Source organism: Dermochelys coriacea, chromosome 3 (genome assembly GCF_009764565.3).
Source record: "Dermochelys coriacea isolate rDerCor1 chromosome 3, rDerCor1.pri.v4, whole genome shotgun sequence".
NCBI lineage: Eukaryota > Metazoa > Chordata > Testudines > Dermochelyidae > Dermochelys > Dermochelys coriacea.
Genome location: NC_050070.1, coordinates 177,491,821 through 177,508,904, shown reverse-complemented (window position 1 = coordinate 177,508,904; position 17,084 = coordinate 177,491,821). Strand labels below are relative to the sequence as shown.

General features: G+C 38.3%; 1 protein-coding gene across 4 annotated transcripts in view; it reads right to left on the bottom strand.

The window, feature by feature from the left end:
- Positions 1–839: 839 nt before the first annotated feature.
- The window catches only part of PRKCE (protein kinase C epsilon), a 518,728-nt gene continuing 502,483 nt past the window's right edge, over positions 840–17,084 (bottom strand). For all 4 annotated transcript variants that reach the window (XM_038396526.2, XM_038396523.2, XM_038396524.2 and 1 more), the window contains one exon: positions 840–4,036. In XM_038396526.2, the coding sequence (XP_038252454.1) occupies positions 3,890–4,036 (147 nt within the window). In that variant the 3' untranslated portion in view covers positions 840–3,889. The remainder of the gene's footprint in view (positions 4,037–17,084) is intronic.

Here is a 17,084-nt window from a genome sequence, read left to right as displayed (position 1 = left end):
ATAAATGTTTAGCTGACAAAATGTGTTATGGCAGAGCCTTTGTTAATTAATGTCCCTGGAAAGCCAAGGTCACTGAGGCTCAGTGGAATTAAGGGGGCTGACTGTGAGGGATAAACTGGAGTGATAATAAGGAAAAGCTGAAGGGAGTGAGAGAAGAGATATTTGAATGAATCGTAAGGCATTTGCTATTTTAAAGCTAATTAATACTTGCTGTAGTTCAAAGCGGTATGGAAAACTCTCTGCCAAAGATAATAAGCTGATAGCTGCCATGCTGAGGCTGAACATTTACATACATGATGGAAATGAGAAATAGCTTAGAATTTGCCATTTGTTCTTCATGCATATTTTCTAGGCCAACAAACCATTTAACTATATTTAATGTAAGTCAAGACCATTTAACATTCATGTATACCAGTACAATCCTCTTTTACGCTTTGCAGGCTGTGAAATTTTAAAGGCATAAATTAAATAACTAGAAAAGATTTCAAGCGGGCTCTTAGGTTCCAATCCAGAATATCATTTAAACATGCGTAATATTAAACACATAAGTAATCTAATTAAAGCCAACAACTTCTCACCTGCTCATGTTTAAGTGCTCTGCTGGACTGGGGCCTTACTGACCAACTCAGCATGTTGGTGAGATCTGTGGGAATTGAGGGTGCTCAGTACCTCTTAGATTGGGCCCTTATTTATCAAATCCCCCTTTACAAAATGTCCCCCCATAAAAACCAACCAACCAAAACTTAAAATCCCAGCATAATGAAAAAGTATTCTTTCTTCAGCGTTGTAAAGAATGTTTTCTTCTTCCATTGGAATTTGTCATGAAGACTTAGAAAAAATAAGATTTAACATCATTGTATTTATTAGGTTCTGAAACAATACACATTCACATCCTTTTGAATACAGTACATTTGGCACAGTAATAATGTTTACGATGAAATAACACTAATGAATGGCAAGAGATTCAAATTACATCCATAAGAAAAAGAAATCCTGTACAAATAAAGCCTCACCAAAAAACCCAACAAACCCCAATTCTAAAACTGAATACATTTTATATTTAATGAGAGCTATTCTGCCCATAATTTAAAAAGAGGTAATTTTTTAGCTTTTTGGAGATAATTCATTATTTTTCACTCTATGGAAAAATGTTTCCACTTTTTATAAAATCTATATGGAAGAAAAACAACAAACAGTGGATTCTTCTCTTTTTTTTTTGGCATTTTGCACTCATTTTACAAAAAAAGATCAGGAAAGATTTTACAGAAATGTAACAGCATGTTCATTTTTAAGAATTATCTTTAAAAAAATGTTCAAGGTAACCGACAAACCTCCTAATGTAAACCCCATACAGAAGATCTATTTACTTGTATTGAAGAAACATCTGCCCATGCAAAAGTTTTACCTCCTTGACTCCTCATTTAGCATCCCTACAAAACAAATGCAGGTGCCAAGGCCTCTTGTAATAGAAATGTGTGTTAATGATTTTCACGCTAAAAACAGGATTGATCTAAACAGTTTGCTCACAAAATAGCTTTGTGGAATGTATTTACTCCCCAAAATCAAATGCTAATAATTTTGTAGAAAGGCATCTAATTTTACTAACAGTAGTGCACTATGCAATAGTTTTTCTTCATTCTATTCACCTATGTAAAAGAACACTTAGCACTGTGATCAGTTCTTGCCTGGATGACAAAAGCTATACGTGGTGAAAACTACACAGAGCCAGTAGTGACACATGAAAATTTATGGGCAATGTAACAACAGTTTCCTTGGAAAAAAAACATGAGATGATGTAATCATTAAAATGTTTCTGTGCTTGTACTCAACTCCAGAAGCTAGTCTTTTCCCAGTTCATAAATTTACTGAAGATAAATTAAATTAATCTAAAGATTCGATCCATTATTACACCTGTAGGCCAGACAACACATGAGTTGATATAGCATAATATTTAATATTTTGAAATCATCATAAGAATATATATAATAATTACACCTGAGTTTTTAAAAAAACAAAATGGAACTGAATGTTGTCATCAGTTACAAAGGCTATGAACAGCCGGACGCATAACTGACACAAACTAACTCATTTGCTTGAGACCAAGATTTATCTCTTAAAGCCAATGACTCGCACTTTGTCCACCACAATTTGTAACATTCCTTTCTCTTTCCTAGCTCTTTCATATCATAGAGTTGAAGAGAACTATAAAAGAGATTTAGTATAGCTTAATATATGTCTACATCTTTTATAACAAAAAAACCCTCATCTCTCTGACAGTAACTTGAACCAATACACATACAGAGTATTGCACATGGACATTATTATAATTATTCTTTCATAGACTAAAGTTTTTATAATATGCCTGAACATGCAGCAGTTGATACCTCTATATTCAATGAATTCCACAGGTCTTGCAGCAAACACTATATACAAAATCTCACCTGTACAAAAGGCAAAAAAGCTTCTTACGTGCCACTTTGCCAGTAACAAGTATATATATTTTTTGTGCAGCTGGAAATCCATGTGCAACAATTAAAATGGATTCCATTAGCTGCTCACCGAGTCCAGTAAAATATATAATAAAATTACCTCAGCGATACATGTACACAAAAAACACAGGGTACTTCTGGAAATATAAGTACATAACACTGTTAGCATATCTACAGGAGGTAACTTCACATTAGTAATATTGTCCACATGAGTTACCACTTCAATTAATACACAAGAAAATCAATTTACATCTTTCCATAATGTCAGTTTTTGAATGTTTGATCTTCAGTCTTTCAACACACTTTCACATAATCCATGTTCAGCTTTGTTTTGTGTTTTTTTTAATAGCACAGATTTTATATTAGATTTTAAACATTAAAAACAGTAGTACTATGGTTTTGTAAAAGTGTGCAAAAGTAACACACTGCTGTGAAAAATAAATACATATAATTAAGCAGGGTTGCTATCATTCACATTGAATACAAAGGACTAAAAATAAATTCTTTTTTATTATTATTATTTTTTAGAAACATGTAATTTAAAACACCTATGTGCCTGCCAATGTTTGCTTTGGGTACAAACTTTTACTAAGAAAGAAAAGTAATGTTTACCCAATTACCTGTCAAATTTGTAGTAAACCTATGTAGCTTCATTAAAGCTATTATAGGCTTTTGGAGAACTGATCAATTCTTATACTTTAGCCCTTTAATACCTGTGTATAAGTATCTGATTTCCTATTTTAAGCAACTTTTTACACTATCCTCCTGATTCTTTTTATTCCTAACTAATAATCATGAAAAATTAGCTATGCCTATTTTTGGTGGATAGTTTTACATTATGCTTGCACCCCAGTATGTTAAAGCATATGTGATCAGTAATTGCACATCTAAGAAAGTAGACTTTTTCAATTACCACAGAACTGTGTATAATTGTCTTCTCCACATTTGAGTACAAACTTCATTGTAAACACCAGTGCGGAAGAAATGGCTCTCTCTCTTAATTAAAGATGTATGGCAATTATGTACTGTTGTAGGATGAGAAATAAAATCTGCTAAATCTCTGTTTTAAAACAGTATGGCTCTTTTTGTTTCATAAAAAGATGCAAATTGTGTCCTTTCTGAGAGACCTTAAGAGTAACAGAAAGGTTGCAAATTGCAAAAGCACGGCAGTGTGTTACATCTACAATTTCTGATACAAAATTATTTTGCATTGTTTGTGAGACAGAAATTAAGAGTGCCTTCAGATCAGAAGATTAAAGGAAAATAATAAATATATAGTTTAAATCGGGATATGGGCTCAAGGTAAGAGAAGTAGTTCTTGATCTAGTGAGTCTCAGTAACTGGAGGATCTTCTTAGGACCACTTCTTGCAGCATCATTCATCTAGCAGCCCACTGCTGACTATGGCAGTAGCTCTTCTCCAAAATAAGAGAACCCTTTAAATTCTTCTTGATTGATTTGCTTTATAATTGTCTCATCCACTAGCGTTAATACTGGCTCTTCTCGTGTAAAGTCTTGATCAAAGTTATTTACATCCCTTTTGGTTTTCTGGGGAGGAAAGTATAAAAAGGTGAGTGAGTAATGAAATAACATACTAAAACCAATAACCATAAAAACTGCTTGGGGGGGAGGTGAGGGGACTGAAATAAGCAGAATTTTCTGAAATGATAACGAAAAGCTATTTCACATAAAGAATAACAAACATATGGGATAAGCTACCAAGGGAGGCCACAGAAGCAAATATTATAGTGACTTCAGAGAGCCCCACTGGTTTTTGGAGTGCGAAGGGGTAGTGATATGATGAGAAAGCGGAAGCTGAGAGTAAGAGTCATTATAAAAGAAATGGTATGGTAAGCAGTATGGCCGTTTCCTATTCTTATATTTTTGTATGTTTTTAATGGCATCACACTTGAGAGGTTTAAAGTGAATTGTCTTCCCCACAAGACAAACTTCTTCAGCCCTAACTGATCTGGTTACATTTGTGTTTAAAATGTAAATGTAGAGCTCACGACAGGTCCTAAACTCAACACCATGGAGGCTCAGCACAGGCAATTCAAGTTTCCCCATGCTGCCCTGCTAATATGATCTCGATGAATCAGCTCTAGAGTTGAAATCCTGGCCCCACTGAAATCCTCGGTAAAGCTCCCATTGAGTTCAATATGGACAGGATTTCACTTGACCCCACGGCCATTTAGTCCTTGGTCTTTTCTTGGCAATCACTGTGATTTGGATATCTACCAAGTAGGAGCTGGACTAAGAATACCAACTCATTTCACATAGGTCATTGAACAACCACATGACAGTGATTATGGTCAGTCACTACCCACACAAGGGACTTGAAGATGTGATTGACAGTTAAAAAGCTCCAGCTCTCATTACCAGTTTCCTGGAGGGACAGCTCAGTGGTTTGAGCACTGGCCTGCTAAACCCAGGATTGTGAGTTCAATCCTTGAGGGAGCCATTTAGGGATCCAGGGCAAAAACTGGAGATTGGTCCTGCTTTGAGCAGCGGGTTGGATTAGATGACCTCCTGAGGTCCCTTCCAACCCTGATATTCTATGATTCCACATTAATGCAGTCATATTTCAGGTAGGCACAGTGTTGTTGAAAGGAACAGGCATTTTTATTTGTTTAGACCTTTTACGGCCGTCTATTCTCTTGTTATGTTTCATGAAACATTTCAGAATAGTTACAGCTGAACCAAACAGTATTCAATGGAGGCAAAACTGCCATTTTAAAACTCGTTTAGTATCAATCCTAAAATCAGACATAGATTTTTTTGAGATTAAGATACCAGAAATACAGTAGCAACCTGACTTACAATGTACTGCGTCAAATCATATTCTAAATAGATTTACATACCAAAAATGGTATATGTATCTCCTTTCAATACATATCTATAACTCTTGCTAATGCTAATGCAAGAATATACCCATCAAAGTATTATTTAGCTGATCAACTCTACTGATGCATTAGAAAAATATTTTACTTTATTTCACATAACAGACTTCTCATATCTGTAAAATAGTCACAGTAACTAGCATAATCTATTTTGGCTGCCTGGATTTTATATAATTCATCTGTCATAGCAAAATAACTCCCCTACTTAAAATGAAGAGTCTCTTTAGGATTTGTGCACTACAGGATTTTCTAAGTGATGGGCAGTGAATAACATGCATAAATCCACCTACTTCCTAATCGGATTTCTGCAGATAGTATAACACCCTATGTACTGCTTTTAAAATGCTAAAGTGAAAAAAATTGATACTTTTTTTTTAACTGGCACATAAAGATTTAATTCTATACAGTTTAAAAACAATGGGCTTTGAAGTCCTTAGTGAATTTTTACTCAGATGGGAAAATATTGGTTAAAATATCATTTGAATTTTTAAATGAATTCACTTCTAACTGTGTTCACATCCCTCTTCTCTATGCTTTCTGCAAATATTCTAGCAAATGATTCATTGTCAGACATGTTCACCAAAGAAAAAAATGGCAAGTGAGTATTTTCAGAAAGAGACTTTCAAATTTGTAGTAAGGATTATGTGCACCAGAACCCTGATCCAATGTTCACATTTTGAGTGTTGGATACTCACAGCCAATAACCTGTGGGCAAGCTGTAGAACAAGAATTTTTTCAAGAACGAATTTTCATTGAATATATTCATGAGGAATGTGGTTTGTTTGCTGGGAATTTGCAAACAAAAAGAGAGGCTAAAGTCATCGAACAGGCATTCATAATGAATCATTTGCCCAGCAAACTGAGGACCAACTTTTTAAAGGTAATTAGGGGCCTAAAGATGCAGATATGTGTGAAATGGTATTTTCAACAGCACCTATGCTCCTAATTCCCGCTGACTTTTTAAAAATCTTGTTTTCACTGGGAGTTAGGCACCTGGGCACTTTTGAAAATACTATGAGGTACTTATCTGCATCTTCAGGAGCCTTTTAAAATCTGGCACTGAGTATCTAATGTGGGCAATATTTCCATTAAATTTAATGGGACTTTTGTCTAGGTAAAGACTGAAGAAGGGCCTCAGAATTTTTCACTGTTTTAGATATGAAAGCAATTATCTACTTTTCAACATAGATATAAATGAGCCAACCTGCTACCAGGACTAGCATAGAGCAACCTGCATTACTTACTCTAGCAGGCCTCCAACAATGCAATTACTCAAACCAGACAAAAATGAGTGGGGCATAAACAAAACTGAATAGATTAAGTAATCCAAGGAAAAAAGCATAACCACTGCTTCTTTTAAATAGAAATCCTCAATTGAGATGTGGCTTCTTAGGCAATTTTTTCTTGAAGCCCCTTCTATTTTGCAGGGCCCCATCAACTGTGAACAAACAAGTCTGAGTGCATTTCTGCTTGTTCCTGGCTTTGCTGTTTTAACATTCTTGCATGCTGGGTGCTGCATAGGCCCATAGCATGCACAATTTTAAAGCTGCAGCACCAGAGCATAGAAGGAAGGCAGCAAGGGCTGCTACTGTCACCCAGAAAGGATCCTGAAAGATAGAAGGGAGCTCAGCAAGAGAGAAAGATTCTAAGTCTTCATGTGCAAGCTGAGCTGGGGTTTGATTCCCAGCTTGCATACTCATACCTGCACTAGATAAACAGTAGCATAGCTGCAGTAGCATAAGCAGTGGCAGCAGTGGCATGGTTTACCCACCATGATACATAATTGGCATAGCTAAACTATGCTTCTGCCGCTGCTAGTGCCCGTGCTACTGTAAGTACACTGCTATTTATACTTGTACTAGCTGGATATGAGCTCACACAAATTTGTGTATGCAACCTGGGAATCCCATCCTTACCTGCAGTGTAGATGTAACCGAAAAGTATATGAAGGGAATGGGATTCCAGTAGAACCAACCCTAAGCATTCAAACTTCATGACTAGGACTACAAAAAAATCTTGAGATTGGATTAAAAATCATGTAATCACATGACTCTAGGAGCTAAGGCTTTAAGAAAAACACCAAATATCACAGGATTCTGATAATATCATGAGTTGGTAACAGTGGGATTCTCTCAGGGGAACTACCAAGGCAGCAAAGCCAGGAGGGTATTGAAAGTCACAGAGGAATTGGCAGGTGGCATGGAATGTGAGTCAGGCTTCTGTGCGGAAGCCCAAGGGGAACGCAGTGGTCCATGCAAACTGACTTCCCATACAGCATATGTCACAAGCAAAGTCCACTTGGTTTCAGAAATTGCATTTTTTCTGGGTTGTCCGGACAATGTGTGTCCAACCCAAGTGAACTGTACCAATGAATCAGAGACAGAGCAACTACACAACAGTTGGGGGAGGGATAGCTCAGAGGTTTGAGAATTGACCCGCTAAATCCAGGGTTGTGAGTTCAATCCTTGAGGGGGCCATTTAGGGATCTGGGGCAAAAATTGGGGATTGGTCCTGCTTTGAGCAGGGGGGTTGGACTAGATGACCTCCTGAGGTCCCTTCCTACCCTGATATTCTATGATTCTAACAATTTCTGACAGGAAGTGCCCTGATGAAACTACAGGTGAGCAGAAAGTAGCCAACCATTTTGAATTTGACTGAGTGCCCAGCATTAACACCTTTATGCTTATGAAAAGTGCCTTGTGACCTTTAATGACCAGAGGTGGTCAGGTCCTTGGCCATCTCCAGAAGCACAGTGCCTCTTCTACCTTGAAAAGATATTGATTCCAAAGGAAGAGTGCCATCTGCTTAATCACCACTGTCCCTTTTTGTAATACACATGCTCTTGAGAGCTCACAGCTAACCACATTACTGACCCTGTTTACCCTGTGATGAGCTCAAAGTGCTGCGACTTCCTGAGCAGGTATATAACATTACAAATTAAGAAACTAATGAACAAAACTAACCGCAAGATAAGATGACATTTATAGACTATCACATTTTGCAGAAGAGTGATGGCCATTTTTAATTTCACTTAAAGTTACCAGTGCTGTTCAAAAGGCCACAGACACAACAGAATTGTTAAAAGACTGTCTCACTCAAGGAACACTGTTGTTAGTCAGATGTATCCAATGGCATGTGTTGGTTTACACAAGGGAATCAAACTTCGTGTTTAAAAATTCTAATTTTTGTTTTGAATCTCTATAGGCAGTGCATATAGTGGAGGGGGTCACAAAATGTCGCAGACCTTGGAAAAAAATTTTTTTTAATTGAGCCAGGTTGCTGAACACTTTAAGCACTGTTTGACCAAGTTCATGAAAATGGATTTTGGCTGGGATTCGGAAAGCCCTCCCAAACACACTTTTTTCAGACCATTTTATGCACTGTCTATATGCAGTTAGTAAGTGAGTAATACGAACTTCACTACACAGTAATGAGCATTCACTGAACATGGATTATTTGCACAGTGACTATTGCATTGGTTTTATTTTCACTTTCTGTACTGTACTGCCATTTAGGTGAACAGTGAATTTTCTACTTCCAGTCACAGAAACAAGTGTAGAAAACCAAAAGAAATGCAAACATATAACAAACTTTCAAGTGACTGGGGCAAAGATCACCTGTCAGCACATACATGTTGATGATCATAAACTGAGAGTCAATAAAATATGAAACCTGTCAATAAAATATGAAACTCTCTCTATAAACTACAATAAAAAACCCATCTTATTTGAAGTTCTGGGGCATAAGAATATAGTAGGAAGGTTAAAACTCTTTGCATTCAGTCTTCTCCCAAAATCCATTTGAGGCAAATCTGAACTGTGAATGCCCCAAGTTTCCCTTTGAAATGAACAGATACAGAAATGGCTAGGATTTGAACAAGTGCACTATAAAAACATGTTGCATAAGTAAACACATATCGGCCCAGACATGACAAGAAAGAAAATAAGCCTGATCCTATGATGTCAATGGCAAGATTGTCAAGATTTGCAATGGCAGCAAGTTCTGGCCCAACGTGTGTAGTAGGTGGAAGTAAGTGTGGCCAGAAACACTCACAGAAATGAACAAATGCAGATTCTGGCTTAAGAGGAAGTGAGAGACTACCCTACAATCCTCTAGAGTAGGGAGATTCCCATGTACAGAAATATGCAGTAAGCTTCTTCATTGCCCACCACATGCAGACAGCTGCTGTAAGTGTAGACGTCCAGTGAAACCTTTATTATAATTCACACTACCATGGTGCAGATTTCTGTCAACAGCAATATTTGACTTCTCCCAAGTTTTCTCAGACCATACTCCATTCCTGAAGTTTGCAGCTCTTTTGAGGATCTATAGCATGAAATCTTTTGAGTGCTGTCTGTGGGTAGGGCAGCAGCGTGCCAAGAAGAACATTGATGGATGCACTGAATTTAGAGTTACTTCCTACACTCTCAGCATGCAGCCACAGGAGCACATGGCATCAGTGCAACAGGACTAGGTGGGGCAGGAATGTCTGGACTATTCAGTGTATATCATACTCTTGTGCAATTTGAAAGGAGCCTATCCAGGTTCTTGGTATTAACAGAGATAAAATAACATGGAATGATTGGGTTTGATTTTTTTGATGCAAAGGTTGGATGCAGTTATACTGACTTTTATGGGAATTGAGGGGTCTCATCACTTTATATGATTGAGCTCTTGATAAGTTAAAAATGGACCAAATCCTGTAGCATATTACTTCTTTTTCAGATAAGAATCTCATTAACGTCGCACAAAAAACACAATCCTTTTGCAAACCGGACAGAGTCAATTTCCTTTCTATTCTCAGCCTCTTTCAATTAAGTGCCAGAGAATATTGAACCATCAAGGAACTACATCTTCCTTAACATCAGTGCCCCATGTCTCAAAGTTCTAATGGAAAGTACCTGGATGATTTCAGGGAGAATTTTGCCTGAATGAGAATTATTGTGGACTCCAGGGTTTGACCCAGTAACTCTAAGAGAAGAGCAGCCAAGACCTACTGAGTCAGTGTTCTCAGTATTTTCTGAATATCTTCTCACCAATAACATTTTCAGATGATTTTGTTCTAGAGTAATGGAAGCTACAGACATCAAACAGATCGGTGCAGAGCACAAGGCACTGTGGCTAACCTCACGTATCAATGCCCTCTCTTTTGCCTTTCTTTTGTGTGACAGCAAAAACCACAGCGCTGCCAGAGGATCAGTTTACACCAATCAGTGAACCTCCTTTCACCAATGCAAAGTAGTTTCTAAAAGGTTGGTAATAGCTGTAGAGAAGCAGTTATTTTCACACTTCACTCATTCTACAGATACAGAAGATTTGGTCTGAATATTGAGAAAAACAGGCTGAAAAACACAAGCTCAGCTTTCTGTTGAGTGTTCTGATGCTTTTTAAAAGTATTTGCATGTATAAAAAATCCAATCTGTTATTATAAACCAAAATATTTGTTAAAAACTTCTTTTGGGGAATTACAAAATATGAAATATATTGTCTTTGGCTAAACAGAATAATTTTACAAATTAAGAATTTTCAGACTGTCAGTTGATCTCTTCATGAGGGAGGGATACAAGAATCAAGTACATACTTCTTAAACGATCATTATCACAATGACTTCAACTAAAGATTATCACCAGAGAAGGGTTTTGAACCGAAGTACCCAGTTTTTATGACTATGCTAACATCCTTTGCTTTTAATCTGATCCTAAATTGTTTTTTGCATATAATATGAAAAAATAACCATTTCAGATTCACTGGGAACAAATGGAAAGTGAAAAGAAAACTGCTTTCATTAAAAGTTTTAATAGCATGAATCTCAAGTACTTAAGACATGCTGCATTATGCAATTCAAATATTAATCGCCAATGCACAGACACCTCTCTTTAGCATCACACAACTTTACAGAACTTTGCATTTTAAGAAGGATAAAGTTTGCCCTCTAGAGTTTGCCCTCTAGCAAACTGTAACGACTTCTGGAGTGGAAATATTACGCAACAGAAAGTGGAGGGAAATACCCTATCCAACTAAAGTGACACAAGAATGTACTAATTACTCATAAGAATGTACTAAAACTACTCATACTAGAATATGGCTACGACACCAAGCTTAACAGCTCTAACTCTTGAGTGCACATACAAAAATGCCATTGGACCCTTCATGATCACTGTATGGTTAGTTATCCATCTCACTCATTAGATACCACCCTGCAGAATCACTAGTCTCTATCTCCATGTTGTGGCATTGGTTTACTACTAACTAAGACTATGCCAGCACCGGAAAAAAGGTTTTGTTTTTTTCAGTGAGATAACACATACATGATAGTTATCATGTTGTAAAATCATAATGGAGACAAGGCACCTGTAGTTTTTACGATGAGGTAGCGAGGTGAGATCAATACTATACCTCCCAACTGTGGTTGATTTAGTTTAGTTTACCTCACATTAAATCTATACTGCCTTGTTTCCACTAGGATTTTACAGAAGGAAAGTTAATGCGCATTAGTTATCCCACAGTAAAAAAACACACCTTTTTTTGTCAGGGAAGAGAAATGGCATGCCTACTTAAAATGCTGCAGCAGTGGAGCGGTAGCGCTTCAGTGAAGATACTACTATGCTAACAGGAGAGCTTTTCCTGTCATCAGAGTAAATCCACCTCCACGAGTGGCAGTAGCTTGGGCCTGTGTATTTTTTGGACCCCTGAGCGACCTAGTTATACCAATGTAAGTTTACAGTGGGGACTTGGCCAAAGCCTCAAAGCAGAGAGAGCCACCTATTGAATCCCCATCACTGCTTCCTCCACTGTGCTGGGTTTTCTTTTACATTTCACCCACCCAAGCACTGACCAGTCTGATCTTGCTTGACTTGTGACATCTGGCAAGACCACAGGACAGAGCCACACGGGTGCAAGCTGTGCTAAAGTATAGACATGTTGGCATCCTTTCATCTGTGAGAGACAGTGGGAATTGCAGCCTATGATGTAGCTTGTTTGCAATGTCTGATGTGACCGACTAGTCCAATCCAAGATTTGCATGATCTTTGGCAGTTATTGCAAATGTATGTAAGTTGGTTGGGAGCTGCTTGCTTCCTATGGGCTCTTTTCTCTTCAAGTTGTAGGAGCCAACTCCTGTCATAGACTTTGATACCCTGATGGAGACAACGGAGCCACTTGTTACGATCGCTTGCCAAGACTTCCCATTGGTCAGGATCAATTCCAAATTCCTTCATATCTCGCTTGCGTGTGTCTTTATAGTAAAGCTTGGGACGTCCTGTTGTTCTTGTTCCCTCTGATAGCTCCCTGTACAGCATGTCCTTGGGTATGTGTCCATCTTCCAACCTACTCAGATGGCCCAGCCAGTGCAGTTGTGTTTGCTTGAGCAGGGCTGTCACACTAGGCAAATTTGCCCTTTGAAGAACCTCTGCATTAGTGACTTTATCTTGCCATTTGGTGTAGAGTATGTGGTGTAAACAGCATAGGTGGAAACTGTTTAACCTTTTCTCCTGATGAGCATGGCACATTAAAAAAATAGCAAAAGTAGTTACCTTGCACATATATTAGCTATTATGCAAAGTTGACACAATTAATTTTAAGAACACCCTATCATTTAGATTTATATTCTAGAATCATGTGGCAAATTATAGTTTTTATAATAAAATGTGAATTACACAAGCTACCAAAAAGTATCTGACACCAGAACAACTTCATTTACTTTGTAAGCAGAGAGCTTTGAAATATAAGAAAAATGCTATAAACTTCAATACACTATCTCTCATAGACTCAGAGACTCATCGATATTAAGGTCAGAAGGGACCATTATGATCATCTCGTCTGATCTCCTGCACAATGCAGGCCACAGAATCTCACCCACCCGCTCCTACAATAAACCTCTTACCTATGTCTGAGCTATTGAAGTCCTCAAATCATGGTTAAAGACTTCAAGGTGCAGAGAATCCTTGCTGTGACTCATGCCCCATGCTACAGAGGAAGGTGAAAACCCCCCAGGGCCTCTTCCAATCTTCTTTGGAGAAAAACTCCTTCCCGACCCCAAATATGGCGATCAGCTGAACCCTGAGCAGGTGGGCAAGATTCATCCTCATAGGCTGTATCTATGTTATACTATTCCCCTCGCCCCTTCACATCTCCCACCATAGTGTAAACAGGGCACTGGCATCTTTATTTAACCCTGCTCAGAGCAGATCTTGACATCAGAGTGGTAAGATCTCTGGCTGCCATCCAAACCCTGTCTACATTGGAGCTCCAGTGTTCTGTAGCTGCTACTACTAATGCAGCTGCATCTGTAGTATTGCAATTAAGTGTATTTAAGGCCTAGAATGTACCTCATTCCAAAATAATCTTCAGTTAACCTTCCCATATATTCCTGTGATTTCTAAACACAACACAAGTCTTAAGCACAACCATCTGAAAAATAAGAACTGGATGCTGGGCCACTATTAATACAAGCTATTGTGCTTTAACTTGAAGGCGAAAATTGAACATTAAAGAGTTATTCTGCCTTCTGTGGCTTGAACTACGACAAAGGCAAAAATGTTATCAAACACAACCCTGAAGCAAATGCTGCTAGTAAACACTTAAACTCTCTTATCTGAAGCATTTCCATGACTACAATGCTGAGAGTGAACACTTCCTGTCTTCTACTCTGCCTGCAGTAGGGTCTTCACAACACGTACACTTCTGAATACATATTGTGTAGCCGCATATTAACAAACTCTTGTTTCTGTGCTCCTCTTCCAGCAACAGATGGTCTTAATGCAATGAAACTGGTGCTGTTTCATTGAGCAGGGAGCATATGAAGAGGTGGCAGCACGGCTCTACACTAGGAAAATGACGATTACATGTATCAACTGGCCATTCTTTTGGGGTTGTAACAGTGGCCATAGATCAGCAATGCAACCTAGTGGCAGGCAGGGCTGCAAATAGGGCTGTCAAGTGATTAAAAAACTTAATCGTGATTAATCACGCGATTAAAAAAATTAATTGTGAGTAATTGTGTGATTAATAGTGCTGTTAAACAATAATAGAATACTATTTATTTAAGTATTTTGGATGTTTTTCTACATTGTCAAATATATTGATTTCAATTAAAACACAGAATACAAAGTGTACAGTGCTCACTTCACATTTATTTTTATTACAAATATTTGCAATGTAAAAAACAAAAGAAATAGTATTTTTCAATCCACCTAATACAGGTACTGTAGTGTCATCTCTTTGTCATGAAACTTGAGCTTACAAATGTAAAATTATGTACAAAAAAAACCTACAGTCAAAAATAAAACAATGTAAAGCTCTAGAGCCTACAAGTCCACCCAGTCCTACTTCTTGTTTGGTCAAACACTCAGACAAACAAGTTTGTTTACATTTGCAGGAGATAATGCTACCCTCTTCTTGTTTATAATGTCACCTGAAAGTGAGAACAGGCATTCGCGTGGCACTGTTGTAGCTGGCATCGCAAGATATTTATGTGTCAGATGCACTATAGATTCATATGTTCCTTCATGCTTCAGCCACCATTCCAGAGGACATGCATCCATGCTGATGACAGGTTCTGCTCGACAATGATCCAAAGCAGTGTGGACCAATGCATGTTCATTTTAATCATCTGAGTCAGATGCCACCAGCAGAAAGTTGATTACTTTTTTGTTGGTGGTTAGAGTGCTATAGTTTCTGCATCAGAGTGTTGCTCTTTTAAGACTTCTGAAAGCATTCTCTACACCTTGTCCCTCTCAGATTTTGGAAGGCATTTCTGATTCTTAAGCCTGGGGTCGAGTGCTGTAGAAATCTCACATTGGTACCTTCTTTGCGTTTTGTCAGATCTGCAGTGAAAGTGTTCTTGAAACGAACAATGTGTGCTGGGTCATCATCTGAGATTTCTATAACATGAAATATATGGCAATTCTCCCCCAAGGAGTTCATTCACAAATTTTATTAACACATGATTTTTTTAATGATAGTCATCAGTGTGGAAGCATGTCCTCTGGAATGGTGGTTGAAACATGAAGGGGCATACAAATGTTTAGCATATCTGGCACATAAATACCTTGTAATGCCGGCTACAAAACTGCCATGCGAACGCCTGTTTTCACTTTCAGGTGACATTGTAAATAAGCGGGCAGCATTATCGCCCATAAATGTAAACAAACTTGTTTGTCTTAGTGATTGACTGAACAAGAAGTAGGACTGAGTGGACTTGTAGGCTGTAAAGTTTTACATTGTTTTTTGTTTTTGAGTGCTGTTATGTAACAAAAAAAATCTACATCTGTAAGTTGCACTTTCATGATAAAGAGATTGCACTACAGTACTTGTATGAGGTGAACTGAAAAATACTATTTCTTTTATCATTTTTACAGTGCAAATATTTGGAATAAAAAATAATAACATAAAGTGAGCACTGTACACTTTGTATTCTGTGTCGGAATATAAATCAATATATTTGAAAATGTAGAAAAACATCCAAAAATATTTAATACATTTCAATTGGTATTCTATTGTTTAGCAGTGCAATTAAAACTGTGATTAATCATGATTAATTTTTAAAATCGTGATTATTTTTTGAGAAAATCGCGAGTTAAGTGTGATTAATCAACAGCCTTATTTGTCAAATTTCTAATTGCATAAACCTGAACACCCTTGCCCTAACTCCGGCCCTGAAGCCCCACCCCCACCACCCCCACTCACTCCATCCCCTGTCCCTCCGTCGCTCACTCTCCCCCACCCTCACTCACTTTCACCAGGCTGGGGCAAGGGGTTGGGGTGCAGGAGGGAGTGAGGGTTTCGGCTGTGGGTACGGGCTCTGGAGTGGGGCTAGAAATGAGGAGTTCACGGTGTGGGAGGGGGTTCTGGGCTGGGGCAGGGGGTTGGGGTTCCAGAAGGGGGCTTTGGGCTGAGGCCGAGGGGTTATTGGGGAAAAGGGGGCTCAGGGCTGGGGCAGAGGGTTAGGGCGCGGGAAGGGGTTTGGAATGCGGGCTCTGGGAGAGAGTTTGGGTATGGGAGGTGGCTCAGGGCTGGGGCAGAGGGTTGGGGTTTGGGAGGGCGTGCGAATGACTAATTCGAGGCAGCAGCACTGGCAACTTGCAGGTCACACTTTATATTAAACATGCATTTTTAATGATAGATGTTTTAATAAATGGTTACTAAATTGTTACAGGTTCTTATAGATCAAAAGGTTGTTTATAGCCATCTATAGTACCTTCAACAGATGTGCTTACAACCACCTCTGTAACATTTCTCATTTCTGTAACATGCTTATAACTCCTATTAATCATTTAATAGCCCCTTAGAAATTATATATTTTTAATAAAAGTCACAGTATTTTAAGGCAATATCAATATAAAGTGTGAGTTCTTTTAAAAAAATACAGATTTGGTAGACCACTCAGCTTTTACCAGCAAGCACATTCACCCCAAAAGTAATGGATATTTTAAAAACTTCACTGCACAATCATGCATCACTGCACGTTGCTTCCAGTCCTTGTGACATCCCTTGCAGCTTCAGCACGCAATGAGTATGTCTGCACTGCAATTAAAAGCCCACAGGTGGCCCATGGCACCTGACTCGGGCGCATGGCTCAGGCTAAGGGACTGTTTAATTGTGATGTAGAAGTTCGGTCTTGGGCTGGAGTGCGGTCTCTAGGACACTGCAAGGTGAACAGCTTTTAATAAGTAATGCCTCTCTCCTCCTGTCCTTTT